Genomic DNA, 17,180 nt, shown 5'->3' on the forward strand with positions numbered 1-17,180 from the left:
CAGAATACTTTGTATAGAGAAATCTATTTCTGCGGTGTTAGCTAACATTTATCTGAAAAAGCCATAGGAGAGTTGAAAGGGTTGCTGGTTGGTTTTGTTTTCTAGGTTTATTTTTGCACAATTTTCCTTGCACAGCTACGATCTTATCTGTGGGAAGAGGAAGAGACAGCATTTGCAGGGCTATTTGCTTCCTGTGCTCTCAGAAAAGAGTGGGGCAGAAAGAACCCAAAATAATCCACCATCACAGGTTGGCTTTTCTCATTTTATTCATGAACTATTTGAATTTAAACCACACAGGTCAAAATGACCAAAGAGTTGTTTTTTGTTTTTGTTTTTGTTTTGTAGAGATTGTTCTTTTTAGGTTCAAGATACACAGGAATAGCAATTTGTACTGATGTTGCTACTGGTTTAAAGAAAGATCTCAGTTACCATCATCTGAATCGGTAAAATTAACGTTTCACACATAATAAGTTGCCAGAGGAACACTCAAACAGCAAAAAGGAACCTCAGCTTCTTTCAAACAAACAAACAAAAAAAGAAAATGTTTTGGCCCTGCTTCATCAACCCCTTACACAAATACATACGTCTACAATTTACAATAATGTCTAGTAATTCTTAGAATTCCATTAACATTACATATCAGACAATATAGTCTCTCTTTTACGGAAAATTAAACAGTACCATTATTTGGCAACAGAAGTATATTACAATCAACAGCACATCCATCGAGGGGTGGGCCCGGTCCTACCCCTAGGCAGGGCTGCGAGGGGAGCAACATGCCACCAGCACTGTGGCCCACTTGCCACCAGAAGCACAAAGAGCTCACGTTCTGATGGATTACATTCTTTTCCAAACAGGCAAAGGCTGCTGGGAGGGCTTGCCAGCACTCCAGGGAAGGGAGGGTCCCACGTTCTAGCTTTTTTTGTCCCCAGACTTTTTTGAAACAACCAGGGCTCAAGGGCCAGTTGACTGGCTGACTTGTTCCCACTCACAGCCCTCTTGCCACCCCAGCCAGAGGGCATCGTTCTAAGGAAGGAGAGTCAGGGCGTACTTGGGGTGGGTGGACCAGAGCCCCTCTGCTGGCATGCCTTAGGTGGCCTTTCAAGGCTGCGCCTGAACAAAGACATCTCTAAACAGCTCCATCTTTAGGAATAAAGCCAGTTATGGGCCACATGGACAGTGCCTCTAAGCAATCTGCAGATTATTCATACATCTCAGTAGACTCCAGGAAGCTTCCAGAAATCACAGCTTCTCACATTCCTGAAGTCAGGAGCTTTACACAGGCCTCAAAAAAGAGGCTTCAGTTGCTGGTTGACAGCATTAAGATGCATGCAGCCTGTTAAAGAAATGTTGAAAACCTAACACATTCTTCAGATGTCCTTTCAGACCACAGGCCCTCAACTTTCCAACAACGGTGATCACCCCCAAAAGCAATGTGCTCAGATCACTGAAACCAGCTCTTTTTATCACGGCAGAATTCCAGGACACAAGGGGAGGCTGGACTCCTGAGGCTGCTCCCTCCTGAAATCACTTCTGAATGCCTCTCTCAGGGGTTTAGACATTAAGTTTCATGGAATCCTCCTTGGGTGGCCTACAGGGACACTTATGGTGGCCAAGTACAGAAAGTCTGTGCTCCAGACACAGCCTGGACTCATCCTTTTCTGGGAAGAGAGAGGGGAGGAAAGCATCCTCACGCTGGGGTCTCCATGGGAACACGGGCATCCAGAAGCCTGCCCTAGAACAGCTTAACCCAGAAACCTAAACCATCCATCCACCCACCTGGCTGTGCAACAGCTGGAGACGGTGAGGATGCATCAGGAAATTTCATGGAATACACAAATGCTAATTAGGGATAAACTGACTCAATCCAGATAGAGAAGTAGAGAGGGTGACCTGGAAGTCAGAGAGTAGCCTCTCTAGTGGGATAGCTGGGTTGGCCCCAAATCCCTAACGAATCCGCTGGAACCCAAGGCAGCCTGTGTGGCATGTGGATCTGATAGAAAACAGGCTCCCGACCCTCTCATCCTTCTGACCCAGTGCCCTCTCCGATATGTGATCTGTATAAATCCATTTTTAATGCAACACCAAGGCCTCCTGCAAGGACATGGTTACAGAATACTTTTCATTTGATCACACCACCACCCATTACACTGAAATTTATCATATTTCCTGCAGGAAAATGAAATGACTCCTTTGAATTTCTAACATATACAACTTGGATTTTTATATATATATATATAAGAAATTTAGTTGAGTTGAACCCAAGTAATCTAATTAAGCATTTTCTACTCTTGGAATAGGTTTTAAATTTTTTTCTATAGTTTTATCCACTTAAATTAGATTCCTAAAATACTCTCATATACATACAGAAAAATAATCTTTCAATGACAAATCACATTTTACAATAACAAGTTAAATATTTTTGACTATAGAATCTGTGTTAGTTTATGCAACATTTAACAGCATAGCCTCTTACATACCATATATACATTTAGTCATGGCCATTCCATAAACATACAGCGGAGATTTCATAATGAACATGAAATGAATACCCTTTTTCCCTTTATGTAGTAGGAGTTCGCATTTTTCTTAGCTGGAAACAGCACAAAATGAAAACCGGAAACTATGAGCTGTTTATCATCCACAGGACGATTCTGTTGCACTTTCTCATCTGTACACATGTATTTACACATAAGTTCACCACCTATACATGTGAGGGTACAAAGCTGATGGAACTAAGGCAATGCAACATGGGGGGCAGGGGCCAACTGCCCTATCTATGCAGGTGGCCAAGGGATAAGAAGGGGCCGTGGAGGGCACAAACTCCGGCTTGCGGGGCTACAGCAGACAAGATCTGAGGTTGATTTCACAGTTCAAAGATACTTGGGCCATTGGCCAGGTATGCTTTAAATGTAGGTCTACAATTAGGTAGCATTAACATAGGTCTTGCTAAAATATCTACTTTCCGTCACAGTGAATGTTTAGCAGATGACACTTTAAGGATGTTGATTTATAAAATGTACTTCAAATGTTCATTCATTAAAACTAATGCTGACATGCTATTAATGAAATGCCCCTGGAGAACACTCTCAGTACTTCCCGTAGTCCGGAAGATTGCATGACACATGAAAACAAAGCTATAATGTGTTATGTCATTCAAGGTGACTCAATCACATCCAGGTGAGATGAGTTTGCAATTTCTGTTTGACCTTCTGTCAACGTTTTTACTTAACAAATATAATCCCCTACAGAATCAGGAAACATAAGATTATTGCTCAGTGTGTATGGAGATGGAGACCGATTTGCAAAAAAGCAAGTGGAACTGCAAAAGTTTTGGGGCATCCAGCCCAGGGCAAGTAAAAGCTCGTGAAAGAAAGCAACAACAGGAATCCCAGCTCCTTGGTCAACTGCCTCCCAGGCCACAGTCTCCTAGAACTTGAGGCTACTTACACAGAGGGTTCTTTTCTCTCCTACCTTCCCCTATTTAAAAGCCATGCATGGGATCCTAAGGGGAGAGTCTGGCTGGGAAGTCACTGCTTCTCCAAAGCAGGTCCCTCCCAGACACCTGCAGACCAGCTGGGCAGGGAGGCGCTGGCTCCGAAAACTCCCCTTCTCTCCAGCAGGTGAAGGCTGAAGGAGCAAGCTCCAGGGACACTGAGCACTTCTATGACCCTCCCTGCTTCTCTTTGAAGGCAGAAGGTTGGAAAAGGCTTGCAGTCCTCCCAGAAAAAGGGAGAAAGGCTCCCTGTGGATGACCAAGGCCCAGAGGAAGGGTTTGATTTCCAAGCACTAAGTTCAATGGTAAAGGCTCACAGCTGCTTGATGCCCTGTGGCACACCCTGAACTGGGAGCCCAGAGCACCTTTACCAGAGCCTTTACCACCACCAGCAACCCCCTCTCCAGCCTTGGGGGGCAGCTGTGAACTAGGGGCTCGGTTCTGCACCCTCTAGCTAGTCCAGGCCATTTGTGCTTTTAGGAAATAAATGCAGACATTTAGAAAAGTATATCCACCCAGCTTGCCACAGCCTGCAGGGAGATCTTTCAAAGAAGACCTAAGACAGAGCCCATCTGTTTTGGGAACCAGCCGAGAACAGCATGGTCAGGGCTGGCCTCATGGGTGTGCGGCCTGGCAGCCACACGGGGCCATGCACTCAGAAGGGACCTGAGCTTGGCTTAAGGCTCTTCTGTCACTGTCTAGAAATACTGCACCACCTGAACAAGGGGCCTCGAATTTTCTTTTGCACTCTATCCACAAACCACACGACTAGTCCTAAGCAGGACAGGACAGTGGAGCAAAGCATTTTCTGTTTCCCTGTCCAAGCCACAGAGCCATGCATCCCCTCAAGTGTGTGTATGCACGCACGTACTCACACACACACACACACACACATGCACGCACACACACATGCACACACAAATACACACACATGCATGCACACATGCAAACACATGCACACACAAACACACACCATGCATGTACACACATACTCAAACACGCACAAACAGGGACACACAAACGCACACACGCAAACACATACACGCACAATCACACGCATACACACAAGCACACTACACATACACACGTGCAAACATGCACACACATGCACAAACACGCACACATGGACAAACACATGCACAAATGTGCACACAAACACCCAACATGCACACATGCACAAACACACACAAACACGCACACACATGCACGCACACAAACACGCACGCGCACACCACGCACTGAGTGGCTGCATCTCACCAACAAAAATTCCCTTCCATCTAAATTCCAGAGGTCAAAGTCTGCAAGTAGAGACTAATCCAGTCCAAGTAGAGCGCACCAGAACTCTAGAACCCTTGTCGGTGAGCGGGGCCTCCTCCATCCAGTTCACCTGCCTTGCAGCCCACCCAGCCGACAGACACCGAAGCAGATGCAGAAAGCCTGGGAAGGCCGAGGGCCTCCGTGCAGCCCCCGCCCCAGCGGCAGGGAAGAGCAAGGTCTCATTGGAAACCCCTGGCGTGGCAGACTTGAAGCCCAGGCCCTCCGCGAGCTTCCTTCCCACCCAGCGTTCGGTCTCTGCCAGGCCCGCAGTCCTAGCTCTGAGTCGGTTTTCCTGTCTGCCCCTACACCCCACATCACCTTCTGCGATCTACAAGAGCAACTCCCAGCAGCTGCGGTAGGTGGAGCTGGCACCTTGAAATCCGCCAGTGAAAACAGCGAGTTTCCTCCTCCAGGAGGACCCTCCACCCCGGCGGTGACAGTGCACAGAGCGTCAGCCGCTGCTCCTCACCCAGCGCTGCAAAGCCACCACCCTTTCTTTGGTTCCTGTCTGCCGGAGGCCCCCATTCTGTTTAGATAAAGGAACGGCAAGAAATAAGAGATTTGAGTGAAAAAAAAAAGAGAAATGCAAAGGCGAAGAGAAACAGAGTCGCAAAGGAATGTTACTCTTTCAAAAGACAAAAGTACAAAACCAGAGCTTCTGGAAGAAGAAAATATGCATTCTTACCACTGCCTAAAAAGAAACCTTAGTTTCTGGTTAATCCTCGGGAGATATCAGAGAAACGCTGATTGTTTTTTTCAAGACTGACAAAATAAGTCCCCTTTTGAACACAGCCTTATTTGGTGGGCTTTGAACACTAAAATATTCATACTAGGCAGATGATACTAACAATATAGGCTGGCATAGAAAATAGAACAGAATCCTATTAAAACACAACTCACAAAACACCCCTGACATCCAGTAGGGGAAATTGACCCTGAAATATGGCAAGCACACATAGTGTCAAAAACATTATTATGTGGTTGTAATCTGGTTCCCCCAAGGCTAGGGTAAAGAGGGTTCCTTTGAATGGAGGAACTGACTGAGGCTGCACGGAACTGAAGAAGTTACTGGGAGGTCGATATGAACTATTTAAAATAAGTGTTGGGTGTTATTTTAATGACTTCTAGTTTGCCATTCAGAGCAATGGCAAAAACCGCAATTACTTTTGCACCAACCTAATGCGATGCAGCTTGGAATGCCACCAAGGTGGGCCCATCCGAGCTGGCTCTCAGCTTCTTGGAGGGTGTCCTGGACCAGGATGGGGACTCCCTAAATGAACAGTACATTAACTATTAAGATGTTTCTGAGAGCTCACACAGAGGTGGATTGTCTAGTGTGCTGGTGTCTGGGTTTTAATGCTCCCAAGACAGACAGCTTTTAGATGTTTTCTTTCATGTGGACTAAGCTCCCATGCCTATCAGGAACTGTTTTTTTTCTCTGGCTGCTACTGATATAAAGTTATGTACCTTAGTGGATATTGATGACCTGCAGACATATCCTGGATCTGATACCATGCAGGGTGAGGAAACAGGAGTTCTAGAACTTTCCTTTGCTCTAGCTCAAATAAACAACTGCTTTCCAAGTACCAAGAAGCAGGATCCTTACTCAGAAAGAGGAAGCTGTAGGGTGTCATTAAGTCGACCAGCCAATAACTTCCTCCGAGTCAGAAGAGGTCTGCATTAGTTCTTTTTTTTTTTTTTTTTTTTCTTTTTGAGAGGGAGTCTCTCTCTGTCACTCAGGTTGGAGCGCAGTGGCACAATCTCAGCTCACTGCAACCTCTGCCTCTTGGGTTCAAGCAGTTCTCCTGCATCAGCCGCCCGAGTAGCTAGGATTGCAGTGCCTGTTGCCATGCCCAGCTAATTTTTTATTTTTAATAGAGATGGTGTTTTGCCATGTTGGCCAGACTGGTCTTGAACTCCTGACCTCAGTTAATCTTCCTGCTTTGGCCTTCCAAAGTGTTGGGATTACAGGCGTGAGCCTCCGTGCCTGGCCGGTCTGCATTATTTCTTTGAAGAACACCGCACAAAGCAATGGTTATTGATCACGACCATTCAAAATAGAATAAAAATATCCAAGGGTTCGAGGGAAATATTCCCTCTAGAAGGCGGGCCCTGGGCTACTGCACAGGAAGTACAAGCCACTGTAACAAGGCGAGCAGGGATCAAGCCATGTCTTTTTCGGAGACCAGGCTGGCAGGCACGTGGAAGTGGCAGGGGTGCAAACTGCAAACGGGCCTAAGGCTGCTTCTCCTGGAATGGGCTGACCTGTGGGTCCCCTAGAAGGAGGAAGTTGCAGGGAATACATTCCTTGGCCCCAGGATGGCTCTAATCAGGCTCCTCTTGAGCTTGTAACATCACTGGGCAGAAGAGCTGGAGGGAGCTGCCCCATGAGTGGCAGCTGTGGTTTCTTTGCACCCTCAGTCTTTCTGCTACTTTACAGTATCACCTCCTGAGTGCAGCCTGATGGACAAGGAAAGCCCACCTTCCTCTAGAAGGGGCTCAGGCAGGTAGGCAATTACACTGCAGTTGGGAAAAAAAGAAAGAAAAGAAAATGGCCCTATTTTATCCAGCATTGAATGTCCCTAAAAGGAACGGAGGGTCTGTGTGCAGGAGGCTGCTAGGTCCGTTTTGGTTCCCATGTGGCAATCCCTGACCCTACCTCACTAGTGCAGGTTAGGGCTGTTCTAGGAAAGTACCTGCCACTTATGTTTAATACAAGCCTGTTGCTGTCCCTGAGATCTGCCCAGAACATAGGCTGGCCTATCAATCCTCATCTGAGCTCAGCCTCCCCAGAAATGGATTCATCTTCTGTGTCATTTGACCGAATGAACCGGAAACCAAGAGAAACACAAGCATTTGGTCTCACTGGGCCACTCCAGGGAAAAAGAGGCAATGAACATCCTAACTAGACAGTAAGCAGCCCCTGGGCCATTCCTGGAAGTAAGGGGAACCTCCAGCAGGCATTTCAGCACCATAGGGTGCAAAGAGAAGGAGGTGTTAGTTTTCCCTGATGCCTCTTCTGGTGGCTCAGACTACACTATCTGAGGGCTCATCATGCCACTGGTTTCTAGGGCTACCAGTTATGCTTCTGCCTGGTGTGAGCTTAAGCCCTTATATCTAAAAGCAAAACAAAGCCATCCAGGTGCATTTGCTTTCATCTCACCTTCCAGCATAGGATGCTCTAAACTTGTAAACAAGCTATCTGGACCAAGCAGACCCATTGCTAATTGCACACTCACCTCAAGCCCAAAAGGACCCTGTTATATCCAAAGTATACCAGATGTTCATGTAAAAATGCTAGTGTCTCCTATAAAGCACATCACTAACCTTGAAAAGGAGCGGAGAGTTTAGAAATCAAATCAAATCTAATCTAATCATATTTTATGTTTCCAATGGAAATTCTTAAAGTTTTTACACATACAAAACACAATTTCTTCTTATCAATCAAAAAGGCCCAATCAACTAGAAAAAAAACAACTTGTAGGAGATAGAGAAGTCTTTTTCTGCCTATACAAAGTACTGGCCTTTTCTAAAATATACTCCAGGAGCCCCCCCTTTCCAGTAAAGCCAGAAGTGCCTCGTCCATTTCTCCCTTTATCTTCAGCCCCATCAGATTCCAGAACATCCTCGTTCTGTGTGGTCAGTGGCTTTACACTTGTCCTAGCCAGTTGCTGGGGAGACAGCCGGCCTGCTTAGCCTTGGAAGGCAGCCCTGCTATTGTCCTTCCCTGCTGCTGCCAGTGCCTGATCCCTCTGCCACCCAGAATACACCCCCGGAGGACAAGGTCACCGAGATAAGACATAATGTGGGTGGTCAGTTTACTCATTTTCTGATGGGATTTTTTTTCCCCCCAGTTAAATTCAGGTCTACTCTAGATGAAATCAGTTACTTTCATACACTTAGGTCATACTTTAGGTTGTTTAAAGAGCAAAGAAGTAAAAAATGCCTTCTTTTACACCAATGTTCTTTGGGTGCAGAGCTTTTTCCTCTGCTGTCAGAGGACAGGGACATATTATCCAAACAAACAAAGAAATCTGGCTCTAGTTTCTCAAGCACTCCTGGTGACCTGCACCTAGAAAGGTCCCTCTTTCCACATGAGGCCATGTGGAATGGATCTGAATGAACCACATCTTCAGGCTATAATGGTCACAGCAAACCTGGTTCCAGGAGATGATGCTGTCCCTCTACCTGCCAGGATGATGCCAGCAGCCAGAGAGGCCCTGCCCCAGAGGGACCAGGATGTGGACTCTCCCTTCTGGAGAGCTGCTGAAGAAGGCGTAGCCCAAAAGGTCCCGGGGTAGTTCAGTTCTCGGGGATGACTGAGGGTCGCTGCGTAACCCTATGACCAGGACAGCCCCTGCATGGGCTGAAGGAGATCAGCGTGTCAGGAGGAGCTAGCAGTGTGGCTCACAGCAGAGGGGCACTTGCAGGAGTGTCTAAAAGACTGGGATCAGGATGCCAGGATGCAGTGGCCTAGAGAACTCCTATATCTAGAAAACAGAGCTAGGAGACAGACTCCTTGTTGGCAAGGGGCATTTAATTTCTAGGAAATATAGCCTGGATGATCAAGAAGGTAGAGATGAAGGAACAGTGAGACCCGAGGGTTTGAGACTCCATGCACCGCCCATGTTCCTCAAACCCCTTGACACAGCACACGAATCACAGCTGGATGCGAGGGCCAGCTGGACTCATCCATAAGTACGGCTGGTCACATTACAAAGTACACCAGTAAATACAAGGACACGGATCCAGAACTTGCCACACGGCAGGAGCATCTCAAGAATGCTCAACAGAGTCACTTGAGGAAAAAGAGTCACATATTGCTTTCTCATGCTACATTAATTCCAATAATAGGATACTAGGAGTGGGTGACCTGGGACCTAAAAGGACTGTTTGTCATTGTGCATACCACACACTACCTACATGAACAATGATGACCAACACTAACACACAAATAAAGTCAGTGAAGAAAAGACCGGACAGAAAACAAGAAGAGACTGGAATGGTGACCCACACTACCCCATTTACACATTCAATACTTTTTTTTCTATCATGGTAACATGTCTTTCATAAATACACTGAACAAACTATTGGTTATGGAGATAGGAAAGCATGAGTTGCATGTCTGTTTATAGATTTAAAAGTTTCTTAACAACATCAAAAAATATAAACAAAGTATCTTAACCATGTTTTCTGCTGCGAAATGGTAAACAAATGCATGCCTGAAGTTTAATTTGGTCTCTAACATGTTCAGTTGAAAGTTTCTAACTAAAGGGTATATCTGCTTGTTTCAAAAAATATGTATGTCTGTTGTTCTTGATACAAAATTCTACACTATCTTCAATAAATAAATAATAAAGTATTTCTTTAAAGTATGAAATGTAAACTTTGTTGTCCTTTCCAACACACACTTTTTAAAAACTGCTTGAAATATGACCGGGCTGTCATGGGAAACTATAACACTACACATTCAGTTCCCAGCAGAGGGGGTACTCTGCCACGAAGCTGATGTTATCACTTGGAAAGCACTTTTACAACCCTAATTAAAGTCTAAGGACGGACAATCAAAGAGAACACCATCTACTGCAGGAAAGCTAGACTCCAGTACCTACAGAACATGCAAAGAACATTTCATGACCACAACAAACTAGGATTATGAGAACATGAACATGCGAACATAATACGGCCCCCACTTTTCATTAGCAAATCAAGTCACTGTCTAACTAACCAGACTATCTCCTGGCATTTAAGGGAAAAAAAAAAATTAAAGAACTCAAACCAAACAGCTTAGCACGTGGTCGTACACTCCTGCCTCTCGCAACAAGCGCATTGCTGCAGGGCTGGGGTGGATGGGGTGGAGGGTGGGAAAGTGGCTTAGGTCTTCGTCCCAGGACGTGTGGGGCTTGCATGCTCCTAGGGTCTTTCCCCCACCACATAATGGATTGCCTTCATTTTCTTCCCAAACCTCTAGCTTGACATTTTCCCTTTTCACGCCTTGGGGATCTAGGACATGGCTTCTGGGGAACGTACCAAAGACAGCTGTTGAAATTTCCCACAACAGTCAGGATTCAGCACATTCAAGCACAGAACAGGTCACCAGCAACTACTGCTGCATGAAATATCACAGGGGCTCTGAGCCATAAGAGGTTTTTTCCAACATGGCTGCCAACCGAGACCGTTGTCAAGTTGCCTTTCCGGTGACCTGCAGTGACCTGATCCAGCGCAGGGTGACTTTCTAGATAATGACTTTCTGTGACCATATTCCAAGCATACTGGCGATCAGAACTGAATCCACACAACAATACACTGGTGTGTTTTCACTGACATATATTAATACAAGATCTAGAGGGGAAGGAAGGGCTATAACGGCACACATGCTGGAAACTTCCATAGACCAGCTCTTCAAAGAGCTAAGCCAGTGCCTGATCAGACCGTCTCACTGAGAGATCAGCTCCAGGCAGCATTTCCCAGTGGGAGAGATGGGATTCTGAAGCAATGACAGGACCGTCATCAGTTTCTAAACGCACACCAAGGACTGGACATTGCAGGCCAAGAAGTCTACTTGGGGACTGGTGGATGTAAGAAATAGGAGGGTTACGTGAGTTCTCTAAAAATATAGACATTGCATTTATAAATCTATTTTATAGTAACCAGACCCAACCCTCAAGCCCGGGAAGGGGCTAGACTCCCAACTGCACTCTGTTGAGGCCTGTGGGATTTCAGCCACCCTAGAAGCCGTAATGAGACCTGTAGTGAGGACAAAGGAAAACACAGCTGAGTTTCATAAAACAGGAAATTGTTTTGGGGCAGGGAGGATTGTCCAGAATTATTCCTAGGAGCTTTGAGGGTCCTGTCTTTGCCATCCCATATCCCTGTGACTGAACACCAAACAGTGGTTTCTCAGAAAAGGAACACTATTTTCAGACAGCATGTACTGCCGTGGGCTGGGACCCTACTGAGCACATAGAGCCTGCTGCCTATGATTCATCAAACAACTGCAGGTCCAAGCGGACCACAATCTCTCCAGTGGGGACTTCGTGCAGCAGAAGACACTTGGTAACAGGACCCTTGGAGCCCTGGTCTTTCTTGATGTCCGCCACGCGGATCTCCGTCCGGCCCAAAAAATCTGAAAAGAGAACAAACAGACCCTGCTAAGAGGGACCGTTCCCTCTCTTCGAGGCATATGTCTGGCACATTGGGACCTCCTGATGAACTGTTACAATCTCCCTTCTTCTCTGGGCTCTGATGTAAACCAACACTAGGATTTCCAACTCACTCCCCAGCGGAGTGGGTTGACTTAAAGCCTCTGTTATTAAATCTATACCAAATAAATAGGAAGAGGGCGAACTACTCAGAGGCTGGAGTGTAGTGGCACCATCATGGCTCACTGCAGCCTCAACCTCCCAGGCTTAGGCGATCCTCCTGCCTCAGCCTCCCAAGTAGCTGGAACTACAAGTACATGCCACCATGCCTGGCTACGTTTTGTATTTTTTGTAGAGACAAGGTCCCATTTATGTTGCCCAGGCTGGTCTTAGACTACTGGGCTCAAGCGATCCTCCTGCCTCAGCCTCCCAAAGTGTTGGGATTCCAGGCCTGCACCACCACGCCCAGTGGTGATTTTTATTGGGTTGAGGGAGAGACAGGTAGTTTCTTGGAATCACTGGGCCAAGACTATTCCTCTCCCGGCCCAAGCAGAAAGAGAAGGCTGGTTGAAGAAATGATTCATCCAACATGACTGCATCCGTTTGCCTACTTAATAACTGCCACAGAAATGCTACTCAAAGGGACCTGGCCCATTCTGAGGCTCCTGCTGTGGGCTAACATTCTTGTTCCATTATCCAGTTTCAATCATTGCCAGCACAGCTTTTTTGCCAAGGACTGAAGAACTATACTGAGGCTCTTAAATACACCCCTCTCCACAGTCACTTGCTTTAGAAAGCAGAAGATGGTAGTGTTTGCCCAGGGCAGCTGGTACAATTCTAGACCAAGCATGCTCTGTCCACATGGGATGAGACACCTCCAGAAGACACCTCCAGGGCAGACGGGGCCTCCTCTTGTGCCAGCCAGCCTCATCTCTTGGGAGGGAAACCCCAGGAATCCTGGCACCAAGTCCCCAGGTAAGAAAACTGAGCCCACGCAAACTAGCACCAGGGAAGACGGAATCACCGCGGGGCCGCGCCGCACTCACCGCCTGGTGATCACCGCGGGGCCGCGCCGCACTCACCGCCTGGTGATCACCGCGGGGCCGCGCCGCACTCACCGTCTGGTGATCACCGCGGGGCCGCGCCGCACTCACCGTCTGGTGAGAACTGGTCCCTCTCAAACACAGTGATGCAGAGGACTTCCTGCTCCAGGTCTCGGATGAAAAACTGGCAGTTGGAGTTCCACTTGGGGTTCAGAGTGTCCTGGATTGTCTTAGTGATGTGGCATTGGGAACCCATGGTCACCTCGCAGTACGGGTTGCTCTTCCCTGGACGGAACAAAAGCCTTTACCAGATGGAAATTACACCTCATTTTGATCCCCACTCTTTTTTTTTTTTTTTTTTTTCTTTTCTTTTCTTTAGATGGAGTCTTGATCTGTCGCCCAGGCTGGAGTGCAGTGGTACTATCTCAGCTCACCACAACCTCCACCTCCTGGGCTCAAGTGATTCTCCTGCCTCAGCCTCCTGAATAGCTAGCATTATAGGTGCCTGCCACCACGCCTGGCTAAGTTGTTTGTTTTTTATTTTTAGTAGAGATGGAGTTTTGCCATGTTGGCCAGGCTGGTCTTGCACTCCTGACCTCAGGTGATCCACCTGCCTTGGCCTTCCAAAGTGCTGGGATTACAGGTGTAAGCCATCACGCCCAGCCAACCCCCCTCTTAATAACTACCACGCTTAGTAAGTGGCAGTTATTTCACCTGGATTTCAGTGGAGAATCCAGGTGAAAACCCCCAGAAGTTAGGTTCATCCTTAAACTAAGAACAAATAATTACTTGAGTGGGCTTTGAAATTAGGCCCTTCCTGTCGCCTCACTTTGGCCTTATTCTGTGTCACAGCCACTGTGAATGCCGCCACTCAGATCCCTCGGAGAAGCAGAATGGTAGGAAGGATTTTAAAAAACACAAAGCCTCTAGGTCTTTAACAAGTGGTAGTTAAACCAATTCTGGAAGGAGATCGGGGAGTATGGAAATAGCACATTTGATTTGAAGCCGGTGGGGGTGTGGGGAATGTAGATCCAGCTTCCAAACCCAAAGCAGGAGCCCGGACCACCCCAGAGCCTTACCATGTGATCGACAGGGTTTCAACTCAATGCCTTCAACCACGTTCACCATCAACCTTCCAATGCCTGTTGCCCTCTGGGAACGAACTATGATGCAGGAAAAACACAAAACGCTTCATTTGAGCATGCAATGCCTTTCCCATCTCTGTGAGCCTCACAATTCATGTCACATACCTCTCCCTACTCAAAAGTAATTCTCCCCTCCTCTCCTTAAACTCTGGCTTCCATGCTCCTGGCATCTGCCCTCCAGCCCCCATCCGCATCTCACCCCAAGCTCGCTCTCATCCCATCTCACGGCCCTCCTCTGGGTCCAGGGGAATCTTCTATTCTGAGGATTGTCAGCCCAGCCAAATGGCCCTCCCTCCTGCCCAGCTGTGCGGGACACCCCACAGGGCCATGCATTACCCAGGTACGCTTTCTCCCGCTTCTTTTTCTCAGTCTCTATGTAGAGTTCAGAAGCAGCTTTGATTTTCTGCACCCAGGCAGTCCTTGGACAGAAAAAGACAGAAAGTTGCCAAACAGAAACTCAGGAAAAGGGCTTCAGGTCTGTTCGAACACAGTTGCCAGGACTCTGTTTTCTTTGTTCATTTGATTTTAACAACAAAGGCTTGGGAAAGAGAATCTGACTTTATGTCACGTGATGCTAATACTTACTCCTGCCATCAATAGTAAAGGCATGAAGGCCATTTCCATGGATGACCTCAAGACCTGAATTCATGTTCCCAGGGAAGAAAATATGTGATAGATGCTGTCTTGGAGGCCACATCAGGACGCAATTCCTCTTCCTTCCTTACTGAAGGCCAGCACGTATTTGCCTAACCCAAGCCAGAAGGACCTTGCTTATGAAATCACCCAAAGAAAGAACAAAAGCCACTTCCCAGACTGGGAACCACTTCACATGAAAGAGCAGAATGCCCCGGAGGGAGGCATTTGTGGCTGCTGTTTTCTCCTTCATTTTTTCTGAGAACCATATGCACAAAAGCTTTAGCCAATTTTCTTGCTTGGTGCAAATGTTCTTTGGAATGATGCTGGCCTTGTGTCAAGTTCACCCTTCAAAAAATGATCTGTTTCATCTGGCTCCAGGGCAGAGTCTTGAAGACAGATTGTAGCAAAATACCCACAGCCCTAGGTTCCAGAATCCCCATTTAAGTGAGCCAAGGTGAGGAAGGGTTTGGGTTTGGGTGGTCCTGTTAACTCCGAAATCGCTTTCCTATTGGTTTCTGCCACCTGGGAAGCCAGGGGAAACTTGAGATGCTCCCTTTACCTCAAAGAATGCTAAATGTTTCAAGAAGAAAAAACAAACTGCTATGTGCAGTGGCTCATGCCTGTAATCCCAGCATTTTGGCATTTTGGGAGGCCAAGGCAGGTGGATCCCTTGAGCCCAGGAGTTTAAGACCAGCCTAGGCAACATGGCGAGACCCCAGCTCCACACACACACAAAAAAAAATACAAAAAATTAGGCAGGACATGCCTGTAGTACCAGCTACCTGGGAGGCTAGGGCGGATGGATTACCTGAGCCCAGGAGGTCGAGGCTGCAGTGCACTGTGACTGTACCACTGCACTCCAGCCTGGGTGACAGAGTCAGACCCTGTCTTAAAAAATAAAAATAAAAACAAAACTCAAACAAAATTAGTTTCAATCCATGTTACTTTGCAAAGTGCATGCCATGTGTCAGATTTTTGAGAGGCTGTAGAAAAAAGTAATAGCCCCATCCCCACTGCCAGCCAGAGGTGATGGTGTTGCCTCTTGGGAAACATTTGCACCTGCTGATTAATCACATGCCCCTTGTGTCTCCCAGAGCCAGGGGGCCCTGGGGCCCAGTGCTGGGGAGGTGCAGGTCTTACCTTTCATTTATGCTTTCTGCCCGGAGGGTATAGACTCGGTCAATGTGGGAAATGTGGAAGATGGGCTCATCTCCAGAAGGATCCGTGGGTAATTTTACTAGAACCTCATTTAGGAAAATAGGCTGGAAAGTAACACACAGGCATTACAAAGCGAGGCTGGGAGTCTGTGTGCTCTGGTAAACCATGAGTATGTGAGCACGCTTATGTGAACGTATTCTAGTAAACAAGACTGCAAGTCAGCCTGTGTGTGCATGCTGGTGCGTGTGTTTCAGTAACCTAGACTGAGCATGTGTGCGTGTCTGTGGGTGTGTTCCAGTAAACCAGACTAAGTGGGTGTGTGTTTTCCAGTAAAGAATCCCAGAGGCCAGGCGCAGGGGCTCACACCTGTTATCCCAGCACTTTGGAAGGCTGAGGTGAGCAGATCACGAGGTCAGGAGTTCAAGACCAGCCTGGCCAACATGGTGAAACCCCATCTCTGCTAAAAATACAAAAAAATTAGCCAGGCAAGTTGGTGCGAACATGTAATTCCAGCTACTTAGGAGGCCAAGGCAGGAGAATCGCTTGAATCTGGGAGGGTAGAGGTTGCAGTGAGCCGAGATCATGCCTGGTGATAGAGCAAGATTTCGTCTCAAAAAAAAAAATGATTTTGTATTAATATCAACTTTTATATATTACAAATTATAAGTATGGGTTCCCCCCCCCATTTTGCAGGTATTTTTTAAGTCCTTTGGAATAAGATCTAACTGGTGTCTGCTTTTCCCAGAGTGTCCTAAACAGCAGTCTTCATCCACTTTACATCAAGCAATTCCCTCCAAAGATTTTCACATGAAGTTACTAGTAACTAAATACATAGCTCTTTTCTCCCCCAAAATAAAGCTAACTGCTGCTTCTGAGAAAATTCTTCTATAAAAACAATGCAGACAAATTTAGAAAAACAATGTCCCATGACACGAAGACACACAAACACAGACATACACGGATGAGCAGACCGTATACACAGCTGAGGGACAATCTTCACTCAGCAGCTGTTTAGAGAGGCTTTGCTGGAAAGGGGAGGGCTCGGATGTTTCAGGCTACCTAGAGAAGTCTGGTGGGGGACTGAGGCCTATTTGGAGGCAACAGCGGGCCCTGGGTGCTGTTTTGTACCTTTTCTCCTGAACTTTTTCACACCGGCCTCATCTGTACCCAAGACTTCCCTCCTACAGGCTAAGGGATGCCTTTGTCACGTCCCAGGGGACCACAACAGCCATTTGGCAGCCAA

At 46.9% G+C, this 17,180-nt stretch overlaps 1 protein-coding gene across 5 annotated transcripts in view; it reads right to left on the bottom strand.

Annotated features, from left to right (window-relative positions):
* Positions 1–248: 248 nt before the first annotated feature.
* ITSN1 (intersectin 1) overlaps positions 249–17,180 on the bottom strand; it is a 242,499-nt gene continuing 225,567 nt past the window's right edge. For 3 of the 5 annotated variants that reach the window (XM_032276603.1, XM_032276602.1, XM_032276604.1), the window contains 5 exons: positions 15,920–16,041; positions 14,480–14,562; positions 14,078–14,161; positions 13,110–13,283; positions 8,182–11,939 (listed from right to left, as the gene is read on the bottom strand). In XM_032276603.1, the coding sequence (XP_032132494.1) occupies positions 11,791–11,939; positions 13,110–13,283; positions 14,078–14,161; positions 14,480–14,562; positions 15,920–16,041 (612 nt within the window). In that variant the 3' untranslated portion in view covers positions 8,182–11,790. Of the gene's footprint in view, positions 11,940–13,109; positions 13,284–14,077; positions 14,162–14,479; positions 14,563–15,919; positions 16,042–17,180 lie in introns of all 5 variants that reach the window. The other 2 variants (XM_032276601.1, XM_032276600.1) reach the window with 1 other exon arrangement.

Source organism: Sapajus apella, unplaced genomic scaffold (genome assembly GCF_009761245.1).
Source record: "Sapajus apella isolate SASKATOON/1434 unplaced genomic scaffold, GSC_monkey_1.0 scaffold8, whole genome shotgun sequence".
NCBI classification, from domain to species: domain Eukaryota; kingdom Metazoa; phylum Chordata; class Mammalia; order Primates; family Cebidae; genus Sapajus; species Sapajus apella.